This window comes from Colius striatus, chromosome 17, assembly GCF_028858725.1.
Source record: "Colius striatus isolate bColStr4 chromosome 17, bColStr4.1.hap1, whole genome shotgun sequence".
Lineage (NCBI taxonomy): Eukaryota > Metazoa > Chordata > Aves > Coliiformes > Coliidae > Colius > Colius striatus.
The window spans coordinates 7,802,122-7,818,607 of NC_084775.1; the positions used below are offsets into that span (position 1 = coordinate 7,802,122).

A 16,486-nucleotide genomic window follows, 5' to 3' on the forward strand; every position below is an offset into this window, starting at 1 on the left:
CCTACACGGGATTAAAACACCATCAGTCACTAGATGGCAGCCCCGGCTCTGTGCTGGAACTGTGGCCCTTCCTGCGGGTCTCCCCCTGCTCGGCTTTTTTAACTCTTCCCCCCACCAGGCAGGAGCTCAGCCCTCAGGCTCCGAGGGGCCGAACTCCAGAGTCGGGTCCCCGCTGCTCCCGTCCAGCTCAGCCGTGCGCTCAGGGGATGGGTTGTTTTACAAACAGATATCTAATTGTGGTAATAATTTAAGGCAGAACCTTGAGAAATATTTTCTAAAGCATCCTTGATGTTGTTTTTCAGATTTGCAGAGAACAAGAACTTCCTCAGATGTTTTCTAGGGCAGGTCAGGCAGTTCCTATGTGTGACACAGCCTCCGCAGGCAGTCGCAGGTGGGTGCGTGGGTTTGCTTTGCTCTCCAGCTATAACTAAAACCAAAAGCATCACAGTAGAAAAAGGCCTGAGTTTATTTTTCATGTAATAGAATGATGATCACATTGATATTTTTAGTATTAAGAAAAAGTTAACCAAACTGATGATGTAAGATCACTTTTGTGCAGAAAATGAGCGTAAACAATCAAAAATGTCTTTTTCCCCTGTGAAAGTTACACAGGAGTGACAGGAGTACAGTCAGGAATGCAGTTAAACACATCAGTGCTAGACTAGGGCCTGCTGAAGTTCAAATGCTTTGGTGACAGGAATGAAAATGGAGAAATACAAGGACTTTCACCTGAAAACTCACTCTCCATTGGTACACAGCCATCCCACGTTCTCATGAGAGGCAGTGGGCAGTGCAGGAACAGTTGCTGGTGAGCAACAGCACACAGCAGTTACTGAAATGGCAGATGGGTCAACAGTTGCTGTTCTTGCAAAATCATCAAAAAAAAAGCAAGCAAAGACTGTGTGACAGGGCTGTGACTGGTGTCGCTTTCCCACGGTGGCTCAGTGCCAAGAGGCAAGTAGGAGGAGCCCTAGTTCCTGCTGGATGAGGTGCTTCATGCAATGTGGCAGCAGACACCTCTGTGCTAAACCTGTGCCCCAGCTGCTCTGACCACAAGGTAACGTGCCCCTGTGCCCTCACCATCGATGAGCAGGTGCGAGTGAAGGGGAAGGGACGTGGCCGAGTGCTCTCAGAAGACCAGATGCTGCAGGTTGCCAGGCCTCCCGTGAGCAACCTCCAGCCAGCTGGTTGCTCCAGAGCAGCAGCTGCTCCTCAGCATGTTTCTTTTCTTTGCAGTTAAGTCCATAAAGGGAACAAACTGGAACACTTGGGGTGCTCCTTGGTCTCACAGCATCACGCTGGGTGAGGGCTGGGCCTTGGCTGCTCTCCCACACCGCAGTGGCAGGTGAGGTGTGAAGCAGGGGAGGGTGGTCACACTCAGAGGGGCTCTGGGGCACCTGTAGCTGCTCCCAGAGCGCTGCACTACTGAGGGCATCCTGGTGCCACTCCCAGGCTGTTCCCAGCCCCTGTCAGCTGCACCTGGAGGTGTTGCACTGATAACGGTAGTTTAGCTTCTCGGGACAGCAGCTGCCTGTCCTCAGAGTGTGAGCAAGCATATGTGTGCTTGTTTACTTAAAGATCTTTGAACGAACATAGCTGAATGTTCCTGGCTTTGTAATGGCTCTGCAGCTCTGGCTTCATTAACGTCTGCAGTTCATGGAGGCGCTCCCAGGACTGTGAGAAATCATCGGGTCCCTCCCCGCAGCCGCCCAGGGGCGGGACACTGGGGTAGCCAGGGTGTACCATCAGCTCCACGCTCACGGCCCCGCTCTGCGGCGCAGCAGCAGCCCGGGACACCAGCTCCGCAACAGCCGCGTCGATGGCGCTGCCGATGGCCCCGACGGACATGTTCCTGCCCATGGTGCTCAGACCTATGTAGATGTCCGTCCACCTGCACCCGGGGGGAAGCAACAGTGGTATCAATGCTAACGAGGTAGGTAGAAGAGTTTGTTACATCCAGTGGGTTAGGAACCAAAATGTACTCCAATCTGAAGCTAGTAAAGGGGGGATATTTTTAAACATTCAGCTACAAACAAAGCAAAACCACAACAAGCCAGTAGTGCTTTTTCCTTCCTTATCGAAACCAGGACACTGAGGCAGCAGTTCTTCAGTCCCAGAAAGTCCCAGCACAGCCCCAGTACCCGTACTGCTATTATGACCCTGTTTCCAGGGACTGTGTCACTACACAAGGGTTGTTGGACGTCTGTGAGCTTACAGGTGTGTTTTGTTGGCACAAAGAGGAAGAACAGAGATAAATCAAGAAATGCCAGGCAATCAAAATAACTTACTGCTGCCAGGCCAATTAAACCTGACTAATAGCCTTCTATAGATAATAACCTGTGACTAAGTGGAAACAAAAGAAGTGACTGAAATAAAAAGGAAATACGTTCAAGCCTTTAAGGAAAGTGTTACTGGGGGAAGGGCTGAGCCTCCTTTGGTTTGGCCTCTGAGACGCAGGACACTGGCAAGACTGATCAAGACTTAGAGCAGTGATCACCTGCTGGGCACCACAAGCTCTCTGAGCTGCTTGCTTCTCCTTGTCAACAAACACTTGTTTCTAAGTAGTCTCTTTCCTGCTACTTAAAACCTTTCTCCCCTCTTCCAGGGAGATGAAAAGTTATTTCTCAAAAACCTTCCTTAGATCACGCTTCTAAAATTCCACTGTTGCTACAGCACTTGAGCCTTCCACCACACTCCCAGGTGCCAGCCTAAGGCAGCTTCACTAGAAAAGCTGAGAAACAGACCCTGACAAGAACAGCCCCTTTCAGGTGAGAAGTTGGTCACCTCTCTTCAAACAAAGCTGCTTATTGAGCCCACCTGCCCCCAGCAACTTTTGTACTCTACCCAAAGCTTCCTGTGAGCCCCAAAGTGGAAAGAGAAAGATGGTGGTTGACTCTGGAAGGATGCTATCAGGAACTGGATAAGAGAGGGTGAGTAGTGCCTGTCTTACCTTATTCCATGCCTTGTAAACACATCCACTGTGTTAAAGGAGTCTTCTTCTACTCCCAGATAAAATTCCATGAGGGAGGGTGGGATCCAGTCGCAGTTATGAAGGCCTGGCTCTATGGGGACACGGGTGTACTTAATGCCATACTCCTCTAACACCTCTGCAAACACGTGCCTGACCTCTGTGAGTAAAAGCAGAGATGCTACAGTCAGGAATCAGATAACCAGCTCATCATGTCCCCTGTAAGCTGTTAGCACAGAGATGTCTTTCCATGTTCAAGACAATATAATCCCATTTGGCTTATCTTCTACTGATACGTTTTCTCCATCTGGATGGGAGTCCCCTTCTGTACTGGAAACATGAGTCAACATGTGCTGTAGACTCCTTGTCTTCCCCTCAGCATTGAGCATTTCATCCAGCAATGCCTTCAAGTTAGTGGCTCTGGTTCTGGGGTGCACCAGAGGTGACTTCACTGTCAGGAACAAGTTCTTCATCAAGTCCCCGCACAGAAAGATGTGCTGGGGGAGCAAATTGCCAAGAGCAATGATGCCCAGAGGCAGCTGAGTACCAGAGTGGGGAATGCTGACCTTTGCTCACTTGGTACCACAGTGACTTTGGTCAGACCCAGGTTAGGCAGGACTGTCTCCCCAGGGCCCAGCTGGGACCATTCCAACTGCTGCTGCAGAGCAAAGGTCTTACACGGAGGTTTATTCCCAAACAGGGAGCTGTGGCAAGGGGAGTCCCCTCTGAGTGGGGTCCCCAACCCTCACCTGCCCAACAGTGGGAAGAGGAGGATTCCCTCCTTACCTGGGAGGACGTGGACATGCTGGTGCCCATCCATGTGCGGAGGGAGGTGGCCTGTCAGCTCCTGGAACAGCTCCACCTGGGCCTTTAGCTCCTGCTTCACCTACACAGCAGAGAGGGTCAGAGCAAGATCTGCCACCAAGCTGAGATCAGAAGAGGGTGAGTGGGCTGCTGGAGACCTCACTGGCTCATTCCCAGGACTTATACCTGGGAGGCACCACGTGCTCTCATGTTCAGACATGCAGCACTGCTGGGTTGCCCAGAACCTCCCCTAGGCAAGGGTCTCCTCATGGACTGGTTATGAGGGTGGTGCTGATACTGGGATTTTCTAAAATACACAGGATATCTGAATGCCCATTTCTCTCTAAAATGAAAGGGGAAATGAGTGCTCATATCCCATGGGCAGTTTTGGTCACCCCAAGCCGCCATCCTTGCTCATAGAGCAAAACCAGCCACCTCCCTCAGAGAACAAAGGCCTCTCACAAGGTGGTGAAAAACCTCCTACCTACTCAGTACTACTCTGGCATTTTCCTTTTATTGCTTTCTAGGTTCTTTGTAAATATCTGTTGCAATACCTCTTCTGCCTCCTCAGATAAGTAGCTAACAGGACTTTAGTGTATGCAGGTACTACAGCAGGGAGGAAAGAGTTCTCAAAAGCTGCAAAGCCTTTGGCAGAATTAGGCCCAGGACCCAAAAAGCCATTTCCAGCTGCCCAGGCAACTCAATCAGAATTAATCTCTAAGCTTACAACTGGGACCTAGGCAAGATCTTCAGCTGTTACGTGCTGGGATAAGTGCAGGCTGATCTGTATCAGGAAAGCAAGTTGAATGGTTGTATGTGGCTTTCTCCTACCTCTGACATATTCAGGAGACCTTTTGATAGAGCTGTTCTGAATCCCATTTTTCCATGGAAGAATCCATCTTGGTTGAGCAGAGAAGAGTTTGTCTTGAGCACCTCACATACAGGAGAGCCCTCGGAGAGGTTGGCATGCAGGCCTATTGGGATGTTGTATCTGTAACAGGAATGAAATACCTGTTCAGCTTTGCACCTCTCCCTCCTTTAGCCAAAGGGCGAGATTTCAGTGAAAGGTCTAGACTGAGCTAAGAAGTGGCATCCTACTCACTGGAGTATCTCCAGATATGAACTCTCTGCAGTCTGACATGGGACAGCCCCTGAGACTCCCCCAACTCCCACCCTGACTCCTGTGGAGAGGGAGCCTCAGGGTATCTTAGGCTCCGTGCTGGAATTGCATTAAGTGCTGTGACTATGTTAAATGCTGTAATTGCCCTGTAGTAACTGGTGACTCACACAAAAGCCTGGACCTTGCAACCCACACAAAAGCCTGGACCTTGCAACCCATTTCTAAAGCACTTCATGAGCCCTTGGTAGCTATTCCCTGGAGCTGGTCACCCTATTAAAGGTGCTACATTTATAGATATTTGAGTTGTACTTGACAACTTCTGAAGCTGCACTGAAGTAGAAATCCAGTCATATATAAACAGTGCCCAAGGCAGCTGTTACAGCAATATCACAGGCTACAAGTGTAAATACTGAGTTTAAGGGTTTCTTAGTCCAAGGGCTGCAGCTGAAATTGCCCACAGTGGCCAAGTTTCTACTGATCATCATTCACTGAGTGACAAGGCAAAGCTGTGCAAAGTAGCATCCCTCTGGCACAGCCCCAGGATTACTGCAGGGAGCTCAGCAGTGTCAGACTTTCCTAAGGAACCACGAGGATGAAATTTATTAACTAGTTGCACTCTGCAACATTAAATGCTGTAAAATTGTAGAAAATGTAGGAAAGGGAAAGTGAAGGAAAAGGAATTATCAGCAGAGCTCCTCTTGGCCACAGGGCTTTGCAGAGTGCTGGTGTTTCCTTCTTGGATTGTGCTATGTTCTTCTACAACAAAAGCAGGACCTGTGAGTGCTCAGATTTGTACTGAGTTTCATTAGCACTTCTGGACTCAGTGGCCAAAATGATGCCTCAATACTTTTTCCAAGACAACCCCTGGCCTCTGGCTGTCTCAGTAAGTGAATGACAGAACTGCAATGTTTCTTCCATGCTGCCCAGCCTGAGTCCATGGTGCAGACTGAACTTCAAGGCAACAAGTTTGTGATGCTTTAAATCCTTCCTGGAACTTCTGCGTGGAGCTGCTAAAATCAGGCATGGTCCATCCCTGCTACATCCCTTGTACCACAAGGAGGAAAACAAAAGTAATCTGCATTTAAGCAAAGCACAAAAAACCCTAGATCTTCTCCTTCTGTCTTCTGTCCTGAGGCTGACTAGTGAAGGACCAAGTCACGGGACACAGGAGGATTTTGGGTGGATTGGATCAAGTCAGAGTCATTTAGCTCCTTCAGGTCCTAAGGCTTTGGCCCTTGCAGAACTGAAAGTCTGTTTTTCCTGGCTCCTCTATGTCTCATGCTCCAGGCAGATGGTACAGTCTGTTGCTAGAAACCTGCTCCTTTGCAAAGACATAAATGTTAGGAGTCAAGTTATGGACAGCTCTGAGAAACAAAACGAGTCCATGTCTTTCCAGCTCACTGTTTGATTAGGGAGCTTGAATGTTTGCTTAAATGGAGCAAAACGGTTTGTGGAGAAAAAGGTCTCTGGCTTTTCTGATGTGTTGGTTTCTCTGCAGCAGGGCCTAATTGTATCATTGATAATAAATATTCATCTCATTTTCATAGGTGGGGCCTGAGCACATGACATGCACACTAACTCCTTGCTAATACAAGAACTGGAAGATGCTCTTATTGGGAGTGGGGGCCCTAAAGCAGGCAGCTGGACAGGGCAGGAGGCAGCTGCAGTGCAGAAGGAGTGCTGTGGCAGGAGGGCTTCCCCTCTGTCCTCTGACCTGCATGAGCCCAAAGGCAGAGGGGGAGCCTCTCGTTTTGTTTTGTTTTGTTTTTTCTTCAAAAGTCCACCTCAGATCCTTTATTGTGTCACTGGGAAGCTCTGACTGCATCAGCTGACAGCATTACTTGTACCACAGCCACTGCTGTCTGCAAGGAAAAGGATTCATATCTTACCAAGAATCAGCAGATGGAAGACTTTCTTTGTTGAGCACTCGCCTTCTCATGTGTTGTGGGAGAGCGAGAAATGAACAGCTGAGCCTCTCAGTGTGGCCTCCCAGGAGCATGGAATGAACTGCCTCCAACTGTGCAAGGCTCAGAGGCTGGGAGGGAAGGGATTTCCAGGAAAAGGCCAATCCAGGGACAGGTGTGGGACACAGAGGAGCCGAGCGCTGCCCCGAGGGGCTTTACAGCCGCTCCCCCCACCCGCTGCCCTGGCCCCAGAGCTGCGGAATGCACAGAATGTGGAAGTGCAGAGAGAGCAGCCTTGTTCTAGTCCTGACAGGAGACTCTGACTGTAACATCAGGGCATGTTTCAGGGCTTTGGCTAACACCAGATGAATATCTTAATAGTTTTCTCTTAGAGTTATTCCTGGCTGGTCTGGCAGGCTGTCCATGCTGAGGCATCTGAACAGGAACTGTGAGCGTGTGACAGCTCCGGGACACGGACTGAGACCAGCACTCAAAATGCAGCACATGGGAAACTTCTCCAGAAATATTCATCTGTAGGAGATGCACAGAAGCAGGCACACTAGGAAAGCTGTAAGGATATGGGAAGGAGGACAAAGCAGCAGGCACAGCAGGGCTCTGCTGCTAGCTAGCATCTTCCTGTCCCTGAAGATGTGTGTTTCCTCTGGATGCAATGAGTCTGACGATGCTACTATTCAGTACCAAATGTCCTGCTGCCTGATGGTCACTCCTAACAGTCCTGACACTGCACAAGTATCTGAAGTCCTACTTTCAATGAGATAAAAACATGAGCAAAACTTAAAAGCTTTACAGTAATTAGTTGGGCTGTAGTCTGAGAGACAGAGCTCCAGTCATGCTCTGTCCTTACCAGAGGCTTGGCCTTTAAGACAAACTACTTTTTCCCCTACTACACACATTGGATTAACTCTCGCTCCCAAGTGCCTCCCACCACTTAAAGAGAGTTTCCAGGACCAAGGAGCAATGCCAAGGTGTTCTGAATTGTACAGAAGTCAGGGGGGAAAGTCAAGTTACAGGAATATCCTAGAAGGGCCCCTTCTTTCAGAAGGCTGATGATTGTTTCTGCTATGTAAACGTACTTTATAGTTCCCCACATATTTTCAAAGACTGTAAATAATCTGCTATTTTATTGCCTGAAATACTGAAGAAGAGACCAGGAACTCAAGTAGCTTATATAGCATGTGATGCCATACTGGGAACAGAGCTCAGCTGTTGTGGGTTTGGCCTTGTACCCACTCCTCTGCCCCCATGCTTTATAGCTGGGAGAGGGTGAGTCTTGCTGGTCATTGCCAGACAGGGCTAACTGGTAACTGCTCCACCCAAGGTTCAAAATAAAATCATCTGCATTGGGCTTCAAGCAACAGTTTATTTTCTGCAATAAAAGCACTGCAGTAAGTGCTGCCACTGCCAAAAAAAAAAAAAAGCAATGCTGAGGTATTTGCTCAGGGTCTCTAAACTCGTTTTGGTGGTTGTTTTAAGCAGCAGTAGCCCTTCCACAGCCTGTTTGGAGAAACCCCTGTCTGTGTCTTTGCAAGTCTGTCCCACTGCCCTGGAGAATGCCCTGCCACAAAGCAGGATTGAGCACAAGGGCTCAGCTCGCTCTGGATAAAGCCAAAGGACAGTATCTACGAGTGGGTGTCCCTATAGCATAAGGAGCATTAGCCTGGGCTGGCTGTGAGCTTGTTGAGAAGACGTTCAGACCTCTTAGTGGCTTCTGCAGCCACTAAGTCCATTAGTGAGCTATTACCACTGAGAGAAAGTTGTCTGTTACCCTTACATCAAATACTACAAAGGGCAACAAGGAACTCAGTCTGGACAGATTTCTGAGTCAGCAAACCCAGCCCAGTTATCAAACAGAGAAGAAATGCAATCGGCTAAACTGCTTCATTTTCAGGTAGTTGGTTGTTTTGCAATAGATGTCTTCTGAGGCAATGGGCTTTGGGTAGCAATCCCTGTTCATTCATAGCCCTAGCAGTAAAAAGGCACCTGAAGATTGTTACTATACCGAGTCTGTTTGGGTTTTTCATTTTAAGTGCCCACTAGCTTTGCAACATTTCTGAGCCTCCAGGATGAGTGACAGAGCCCTGGGCCCTGCCTGGCCATGGCATGGACTCTGTGCCATTCCTGCGATCCCAGAAGCAGTTGCAGTGGCTGTGTGAATGATTCCTCAAGCACAGTCCGTTGTCTTGCAGAAGGCTGCATGGTCTGCCCTAAGCATAGCACCTACCCTTTTCCTTGATAGGTAAACAGATCCCACCTTTAACATCCTGTTTGTATCCTTACCCAGGAAATTACTGCTTCATCATGTTTTCAGCCCAAGTGTGACACAATGACGAGCCTCATGTAACTATCTGTACCCAGCTATCCTGCTTGTGCCAAAAGGTACACCTTTTAGTTTCTTCATGTTGGCATTTGCATACTTTTATTTTCCCCCTCCACTTTCACCCTTTGGCAAATTGTAAGATCTGTCTTTCATCAAATAGCATCTTGTCTTGCTCCATTACTGCCAAGGACTTCTGCTGCAAGAACACACCTCAAAGCCTCTGCAGTGTTCAGAACTGGTACTGTAACATAGCTCAGGGACGTGACTTTCCTTTTAATTACATCTTTATAGCTATTGAAGCTCCTGTGTCCATGTCCTTGCATCAGCAAAAAGTGCTGTGCCCAGTAAAGTTAATATGATCTGGGATTCCAGTTTAAAGCCTCGGATTGGGCCCCACCCCTAATCCAAACACAGTTGGAACTGTCTGCTGTGTGATTAACAGTCAGATAAAAGGGTGATGAGAAAGCATGAGAGACTTAGATGTTGACTGGGAAGGGTCAGAATTAAGTCACAGTTTACACACACATTTTGCAATTCGTGTTGATGGGAAAGGAAGTGAAAACATAGACAGCAATTAAATGTGGTTTGGTTAGATTCTTCTGTTAAATGTACCCAGATGTTGTGAGGCTTTTAGCTTTTGTGTAGCTGATGTTCAGCACTTACACTGAAAAAAATCCCAGGAAGACTGAGGTTATGTTCTAAAATGTGTCACTCTTCTCAAGTATTTGATATAATTATCTGGAAAAGGATCCTAATACTCAGTCACAATGGGGCTGGTTTATAAAAGGGGAGTGAAATATGGCAGCAAGTTTCTTTCTGCTATTTCCATATTTATTTCCATAATTCTCAGGGAAAATTAAGGCATCTATTCACTTCAGGTAATTAAATAACCCTTCTAGTCTCTGGGAAAAGCTCTGGAATAGTCACCAGGAAGACTGTGTGATTTCAAGACAGGGCTTCATAAGTAGAAAATGAAGATTATAGTATGTGGATAACCAGGACATCAGTCAGTCTATGCCCCATAAAGAGAAAAGGTTTGAGTTACTGCCAAAAATTCACAAGAGAAGTCTGTTTTCCTGCCTGCTGTTCTGTTATGTTCTGCTGCAGCAGTTGCTATCAATAGGTTTGTCCTTTGATAGTGAATCAAGCCTCTGATGAAACTTCTCTTTCACCTGAATCAAGCCAGTCCCTTCTTTTAGCCCAGATGTGACAATGAATAAGAAAAGGCCAAACCCCAGAATCTAGATGGTAGGGAAGATGGATTATATACTGCTGTTTTGCATTTAATTTGTGTTAGAGCTGGTACAATGGTCTGCTGACTCCTATCACATTTCTGCCAAGGCTTCTAATGAAAACACAGAACCACAGATGGGATACCCAGAAACCTACAGGATTACTGGTAAAATTAAGGATGCTGACTCCTAACATTGCAGGGCAGCATGAGGTGTTTATGAAGGACTATCCTGCAAAAAAAGTCATCCTGTTACTAACACAAAGCTGTTAAAGGGCTTTGTCTATGTCCAATTAACTGAAAACCAGGTGAGGACAGATTCAGACCTGCAGCAAGGAGCAACTGTGTCACAGACACTTCAATCAGGAGCCATCAGACAGTCTCCACATAGAGCCATAGGAAGAGTCCAGCACCCTGACAGTCCCAGCACCAAATGTGCAAAAGACCAAATCTCACAACACTGGAATGCACCACAGGAGAGAACAAGTTACTTGTTTCAAGCCTCTTCCTTCAGGTGGTGACAGATCCAGTCTCCCTGCTTACATCACTGGTCAAGGCCGAAGTGTCTGCTATGCAGTTAAGTGTCTATACACAGTACTTGCTCAGCTGGGTGTCTGTGGAGGAAGACAAGCACCAGGAGAAAAAACAGGACAGAGTTTCATCCCACTAAAGGAAAGTTTGCAAAGCCTCAGTATTCTCAGTGGGGTAAGAGACACCACCAAGCAGGAGGAAGAAGGAATAATAGTAGCAAGGCAGTCAAGCAACAGTAATACCTTCCCAGTTTTGCACCACAAGATGAAGAGCATCAGTGACATTTGTAGTAGTGTGATCAATTAGACATCTGTGTCTAAAAACAGTTGGTATGAATCTTCACAACAGAGGAAAAGATATCTTGGTGACACAAGTTTGTTTGCATGCACAGGTATCAAGTGCACATGTATGAGCAGCACCTGAAGCAGGGCTTGCATGGGAGCATGGCCAGCCCCTTTCCCCAAACCTGCAAATGCTTCCCCCATGTGTGGGCAGGGCTGACTACAGCTGCAGTTACACAGATGAGGAATTGCAGAACCAGGGCTGTTGATCTTCAGTGCTGACAGATGTTCCTAAAGTGATCCTGATTATGTTCTCAGAAACAGGGTTAAAGCTGTTTCATTTACGTTTACAGTTCCAAATTGACCCTCAAAAGAAACAAACTGTAGCAGCAGGTTGCAGCTTCTGCTGCCACCTGCCCTCCAGTCTGACTTTGCACACCCACATTAGCTGTCAGCACAAGTGTCATGACCTGGATTCAAAGATGCGTTTTAAACCTCTGATTAAGTGGCTTGCTTTCTGGATATGGAAATGAGGCCAGGTGGATTCTATATTTAAAAGCCTACTAAAGACTGTGGCTAAAATAGCTGACAACATTACCACAGCATCGGGGCTTAAACAGCTTCATGGTGCCTCTGAGTCTGACAGAAGTGCTGGCTTTATCTCCATGTTTTACATTTCTTTTGTTTCATTTATTAACAGGGTTTTAAGCATCTCAACAGCTCCTTTGTGTGTGTGTGTAATCCCTAACCTTTTTAACCAGTTTGCCACTAACACCACACCTTGTCTTTCCTGTACTACCCAACAAGTTAAAAGCAATTTCTGAGTACCCCTAAAACCACAGCCAAATTGGGGAAGAGTTGCTCAAAGAGAACAAGGATGACACGACTCTCATGAACCAGTGCCCTGCAGCAGCTGTATTTGAAGCAGAAGATATCGGTTCTTACAGTATCAGCATTTTTCTGCTTTGCTAATTTGTTTCTCAGTCCTGCTGTTCTCTCTTTCAGGACATCCTCCTGCTTCCAAGCACCTGCCCACTTGGAAGCTGAAGCATTAGTTGGGGTTTGCCTTCTAAATACAAGTAATGCTTCCTACTGAAGGATTTGCTGGGCTAGTCCGTGAGAATGACACAGAGCATCTGATTTGCTACAGAGCCAGCTGTGCCAGCAGCCTCTGAAACGTTCATGAAGAAATGAAGGTACAAGGTATTGTCTCTCTATGTGTGCAGTTTTACAAATGGATTTATCAAGCCTAGAATTACCAAAAATATTAAGATGCTGCTTTTTTGAACAAGGTTTCTGGAGTGGAAAAAAACAAGTTTTCCACTGCCCAGTTTATAATTCAGCCCTTACAGCCCTTTCCCTGATTCTGCAATGAACCTGGCTGACCCTGTGTGCACCAAATTAAATGAGATCTAAGGATCTGTGTGTTTATGCCCTAAGAGTTTTAGTGGTAGCAGGGCCAGGTATACAGTTTGGCCTTTCATTCTGGTGGTGCATCTTTTAGAAGTGTGGGAAAAGAAAGTCTACCAAACCCAAACTGTATTAGTCAAATTGTGGAAGTGGCTTTCCATCCCCAGGCAAACAGGGTATAGAGTGCAGTGTCTAATACCAGAGCAAGAGCCACTATGGGTAGAGTTTGACAAGTCACTAGGAAGAGTCTTAGTTTACTATGTGCTTTGAATCCAGTTTTCTTATGCCAGCCCGGGCTGTGACACCGTGGCTGTGGCTCCAAAACAGGCTTGGCTTTCAGTGGATAGCCTGTGGAAGGCTGTCCACAAAGGAGCTAAAGAAAGTAGCTTACCTCCTTGCCAGCTTGGCTGCATCTGCTGCAGCACTTCCGTTGACTAGAAGGGACACGTTAGATACGGCACCAGCCAGGAAACAGTCCACGATGCCTTGGTTTCTCCGAGGACAATAGCCAAAGTCATCTCCAGTTACGATCAGCTTCACCTGAAGCATCCTTAGAGGTCATCCCTAGCAAGAATAAAAAGTCAAGGAGAGAGAATCGGAACAATCGGCACTCTGCATGAGCCAGGAAAACACACGCTCGGGGCGGGAGGGAAACCCAACGGTGACTCAGCCCCTGACGCGCTCCTCCTGCCCCCCATGCCGCCGCTGTCCCGCAGCGCGCACGGTGCGTGTCTGCGCGCGGCCGCCCCGCACCTGCCCGCTCCTGCCGGCGCGCTCCGCGGGAGCCACGGCCCCGCTGCACCCGCTGCGGCTGCGGATGAGCAGCCTGCCAAAGGTCGGGCGCTGCGCGGGCTGATTCAATCGGCTGACGGTGCGTCACGGGTTCAAATTCCGTTCCCCTCCGCACGCCCTCGCCCGCGGTACCCGGCGCAACGGCGGCGGAGCGAAGCGCCAGAGGCAGCGGCGCGGCCGTGACGCCCTCCGGTCACCGACCCCCGGCCCCATCAGCCCCGCGTGCCCGTGCAGAGCCGGAACGCGGCGGCCTCGGGTGCGCGGCTCGGGCCGCCGCAGCCCCCTCCCCCGCCGGGGCGGTGCGTTCCGCCGCTCCGCCCGCCACCGGCGGCTGCTCTGCCCGCGCCGCGCGTCCCCCGCCCCCGGGCCGGCAGCTCCCCCGCCGCAGAGCCCAGCACGGCCCGGCTGCCAGCGGGCGGGGGCCGGGCGGGCTTGTGCTGCTCCCCACTGCCGCGAGGAGACCGCGCCGGCAGCGCCGAGTGCGACGGGAAGCTCAGTTCCAGCTCTTTGGTGCATCGGGCCAAAATTACTCATCCCAGCAACGCCATGAGTATATAATATTCGTTCTCTCAATCCATGATTTCCATAGTGGCCACTTGCCTGTGTGCCCCGCCTTGGTTTGCTGGCAGCGTAGAGCCTGCGTGGGCTCAGTCCATTCGTGGGATGGGCAAGGGTAGGGAGGACAGAAGCGAGCTCTACGAAGGGCAACTTCTAACATGCTGCCGTTCAGTGCTGGATGTAAGGCAATTCTCCAGCAGACTGCATGTAAAAGCCTGTTTGCCCTGGCATTGAACTGTGGGTTTTTCTTTCTGCTGAAAAGATATTCTTAGAATCATAATGGTAGGGTTGGAAGGGACCTTTACAGATCATCTACTCGAACTCACCTGCAGAAGCAGGGTCACCTAGATCAGGTCGCATAGGAACATGTCCAGGCGGGTCTTGAAGACCTCCAAGGAAGGAGACTCCACAACCCCTCTGGGCAGCCTGTGCCACTTCTCCATCACCCTCACAGTGAAAGAGTTTTTTCGTATGTTTAAATTCTTATTTAAACATATCCTTATTTATTCTTAACTACCAGAATGAAAGTGAAAGCACTGAGTAGCTTGGAAATGTTGAGTGGGAGATACTGTTGGCCTGGGGTTTTCTCCTGCAGCAGGAGAAGATGAAGCTTTATAAAGCAGAACACGTCCCTTCTTGGTCTCTAATGTTATCCCAAAACACTCACCTACACCTGCTATTGCAGGAGAAACAACTGACTGATGTTTGGGGCACGGAGAGAGTGCAAAAGTGCTGGGGTGACGTGTCCATGGATTCAGGGTAGCTGCCATGGTGGTTGCTGTTAACCTGCCTGTCCCGGGAAGAAGGTTAGGACTAGGACCCTTGCACGGATGTTGGTGATTTCCATGTCTGAACCTATGCCAGTGTGGAGATAAGAGGGCTGGGGAAGAGAAGGGACAGCTGTCAGGCCAAGCACGGGCTACTTGAAAAAGCAGTTGGAGTGGAACAGGTTGGAAAAGGCTTCAAAGGTTGTTTCTGTGGGAATAGACCGATCATCCTGCTGCTTAACTCATGGATAGGGCAAAGTCCTGTGGGCTAACAAAGACGGGTGTGCTTTTGCAACGGCTGGGGCAGGATGCGGGAGTGCTGTAGGGCACGTGTCCCTTCGCTGTCACTTCCGCACCTGAGCTGAACCTGAATGCAGTGCAGTGACTCTGAGCGGCGGTGGACCGCAGGGGCCCAGGTGGCATGACACGCAGACACGACTGGCCCCGGGTGGTTCTTCGCTCTTGCAGGGCAGCCGTGTGCCGCGGGGCCGGGGCCGCGGGCGCTGCTGTGAGGCGCCGGCCGCCCGACTACAGCTCCCGGCATGCCTCGGGAAGGGGGCGGCCGGCCACGCGGCGCCATTTCGTGCGCTGGGGGCTGTCCCCGCTGGCCGTGGCGGTGAGGAGCGGGCCGAGGGCTGCGGGCGCCCCTCCACGCCCCCTCACAGCTGTTGGGCGGTGCTCTAACGGTGAGAGCGTCCCCGCCGGCTGGGCGCGGGTGTCAGCGATAACAGGCTTCCGAGATTCCTCCGTCACACACGCGATTCCCTGTCCTCCCCTGTTGTTCCATACAAGCGGCATTTGGATGAGAATTGCAAGCAGAAGGTTAAAAGCGTTTAAAAGCGCCGGATCGTGTGGTGTAGACACCTGCGAGCAGGAGGCCTGCGGAATCGGCCTGAGGAGAGGCCGAGGGAGGGAGCCTGGTGTCAGCAGACAGTGAAGTTTTGGCTATAATTCGTGGGGCTGAGCAGAAAAACATCTTCAAAACGGTCTCGGCAAAGCCACGGTGCCCAAAATAAGCTGATTGTGTGGTTTCTCTGTAATGTATCTAAGGAACGAGGGGTTGGTGTGGAGGTTGAGGGCAGCAATCCCAGCACTGCAGTAAAGTGCTGTTACCCGAGACAAAAGCTGTGAAGAGCATTGCTCCAAATTGTTTCAAAACTGCCTAATGCTGGCTAAACTCACCAAAATCCTGTGGTTAGTCCACTTACTTGTCCTCTCCTTTAAAGCAAAAATTCTTTAACGCTAACATGTGCATGTTAACTTTTTCCTTATCCGTTGTCTTCTGCCTGTTTGCTTACTCAGGTTATTCTGACGTTATATCCACTGAGTGCCAAAACCTGAATAGCTGACTTAAGGTCTCTAGTCCTTAAAAAACTTGGGCTGAGTGATAAGAACAGTGTCATTTTATAAATGTCTGGTAAGCCATCGTTTTTGTCATTTCAATTTCTCCCTGAGTGACAGCATTTTATTGTTACTGCTGCTGTTCTCTATTTGTGTAATGCTTAGGGGTCATAGTTAGAAGAGCTCTGTTGTAAGATGTGCCAATGGATACAAATGTTTGACCTGAAGTGAGGTTTGTAACTAGCAGTTCAGCAGTGTGGGGTGACGGAAGGAGACAGAGAGAACCACAGAATGTGTACAGGCCTGATTCCTTGCTTTTACTCCCTTAAGTGCAGTTCATCTTTATTGACATTGGAGACAGGATCAGATGCAAAGACAATGGAAGAGCTCATGTAGACTTATTTTTCTGTCAGGTACTACTATCTTCAGAACTGTGCCCTA

At 49.1% G+C, this 16,486-nt stretch overlaps 1 protein-coding gene across 2 annotated transcripts; it reads right to left on the reverse strand.

The window, feature by feature from the left end:
* Positions 1 to 462: 462 nt before the first annotated feature.
* YDJC (YdjC chitooligosaccharide deacetylase homolog) lies at positions 463 to 13,611 on the reverse strand. Of its 2 annotated transcripts, none has more exons than XM_062010206.1 (6): positions 13,341 to 13,611; positions 12,979 to 13,151; positions 4,604 to 4,763; positions 3,755 to 3,854; positions 2,951 to 3,062; positions 463 to 1,891 (listed from the first exon to the last, which is right to left on the reverse strand). In XM_062010206.1, the coding sequence occupies exons 2-6, from the start codon at positions 13,134 to 13,136 to the stop codon at positions 1,573 to 1,575; spliced, it is 849 nt and encodes a 282-aa protein (XP_061866190.1). In that variant the 5' UTR covers positions 13,137 to 13,151; positions 13,341 to 13,611; the 3' UTR covers positions 463 to 1,572. The 2 variants fall into 2 exon arrangements, with proteins under 2 accessions (XP_061866190.1, XP_061866189.1); XM_062010205.1 differs by having other exon boundaries at positions 2,951 to 3,128.
* Between the last annotated feature and the right edge of the window lie 2,875 nt (positions 13,612 to 16,486).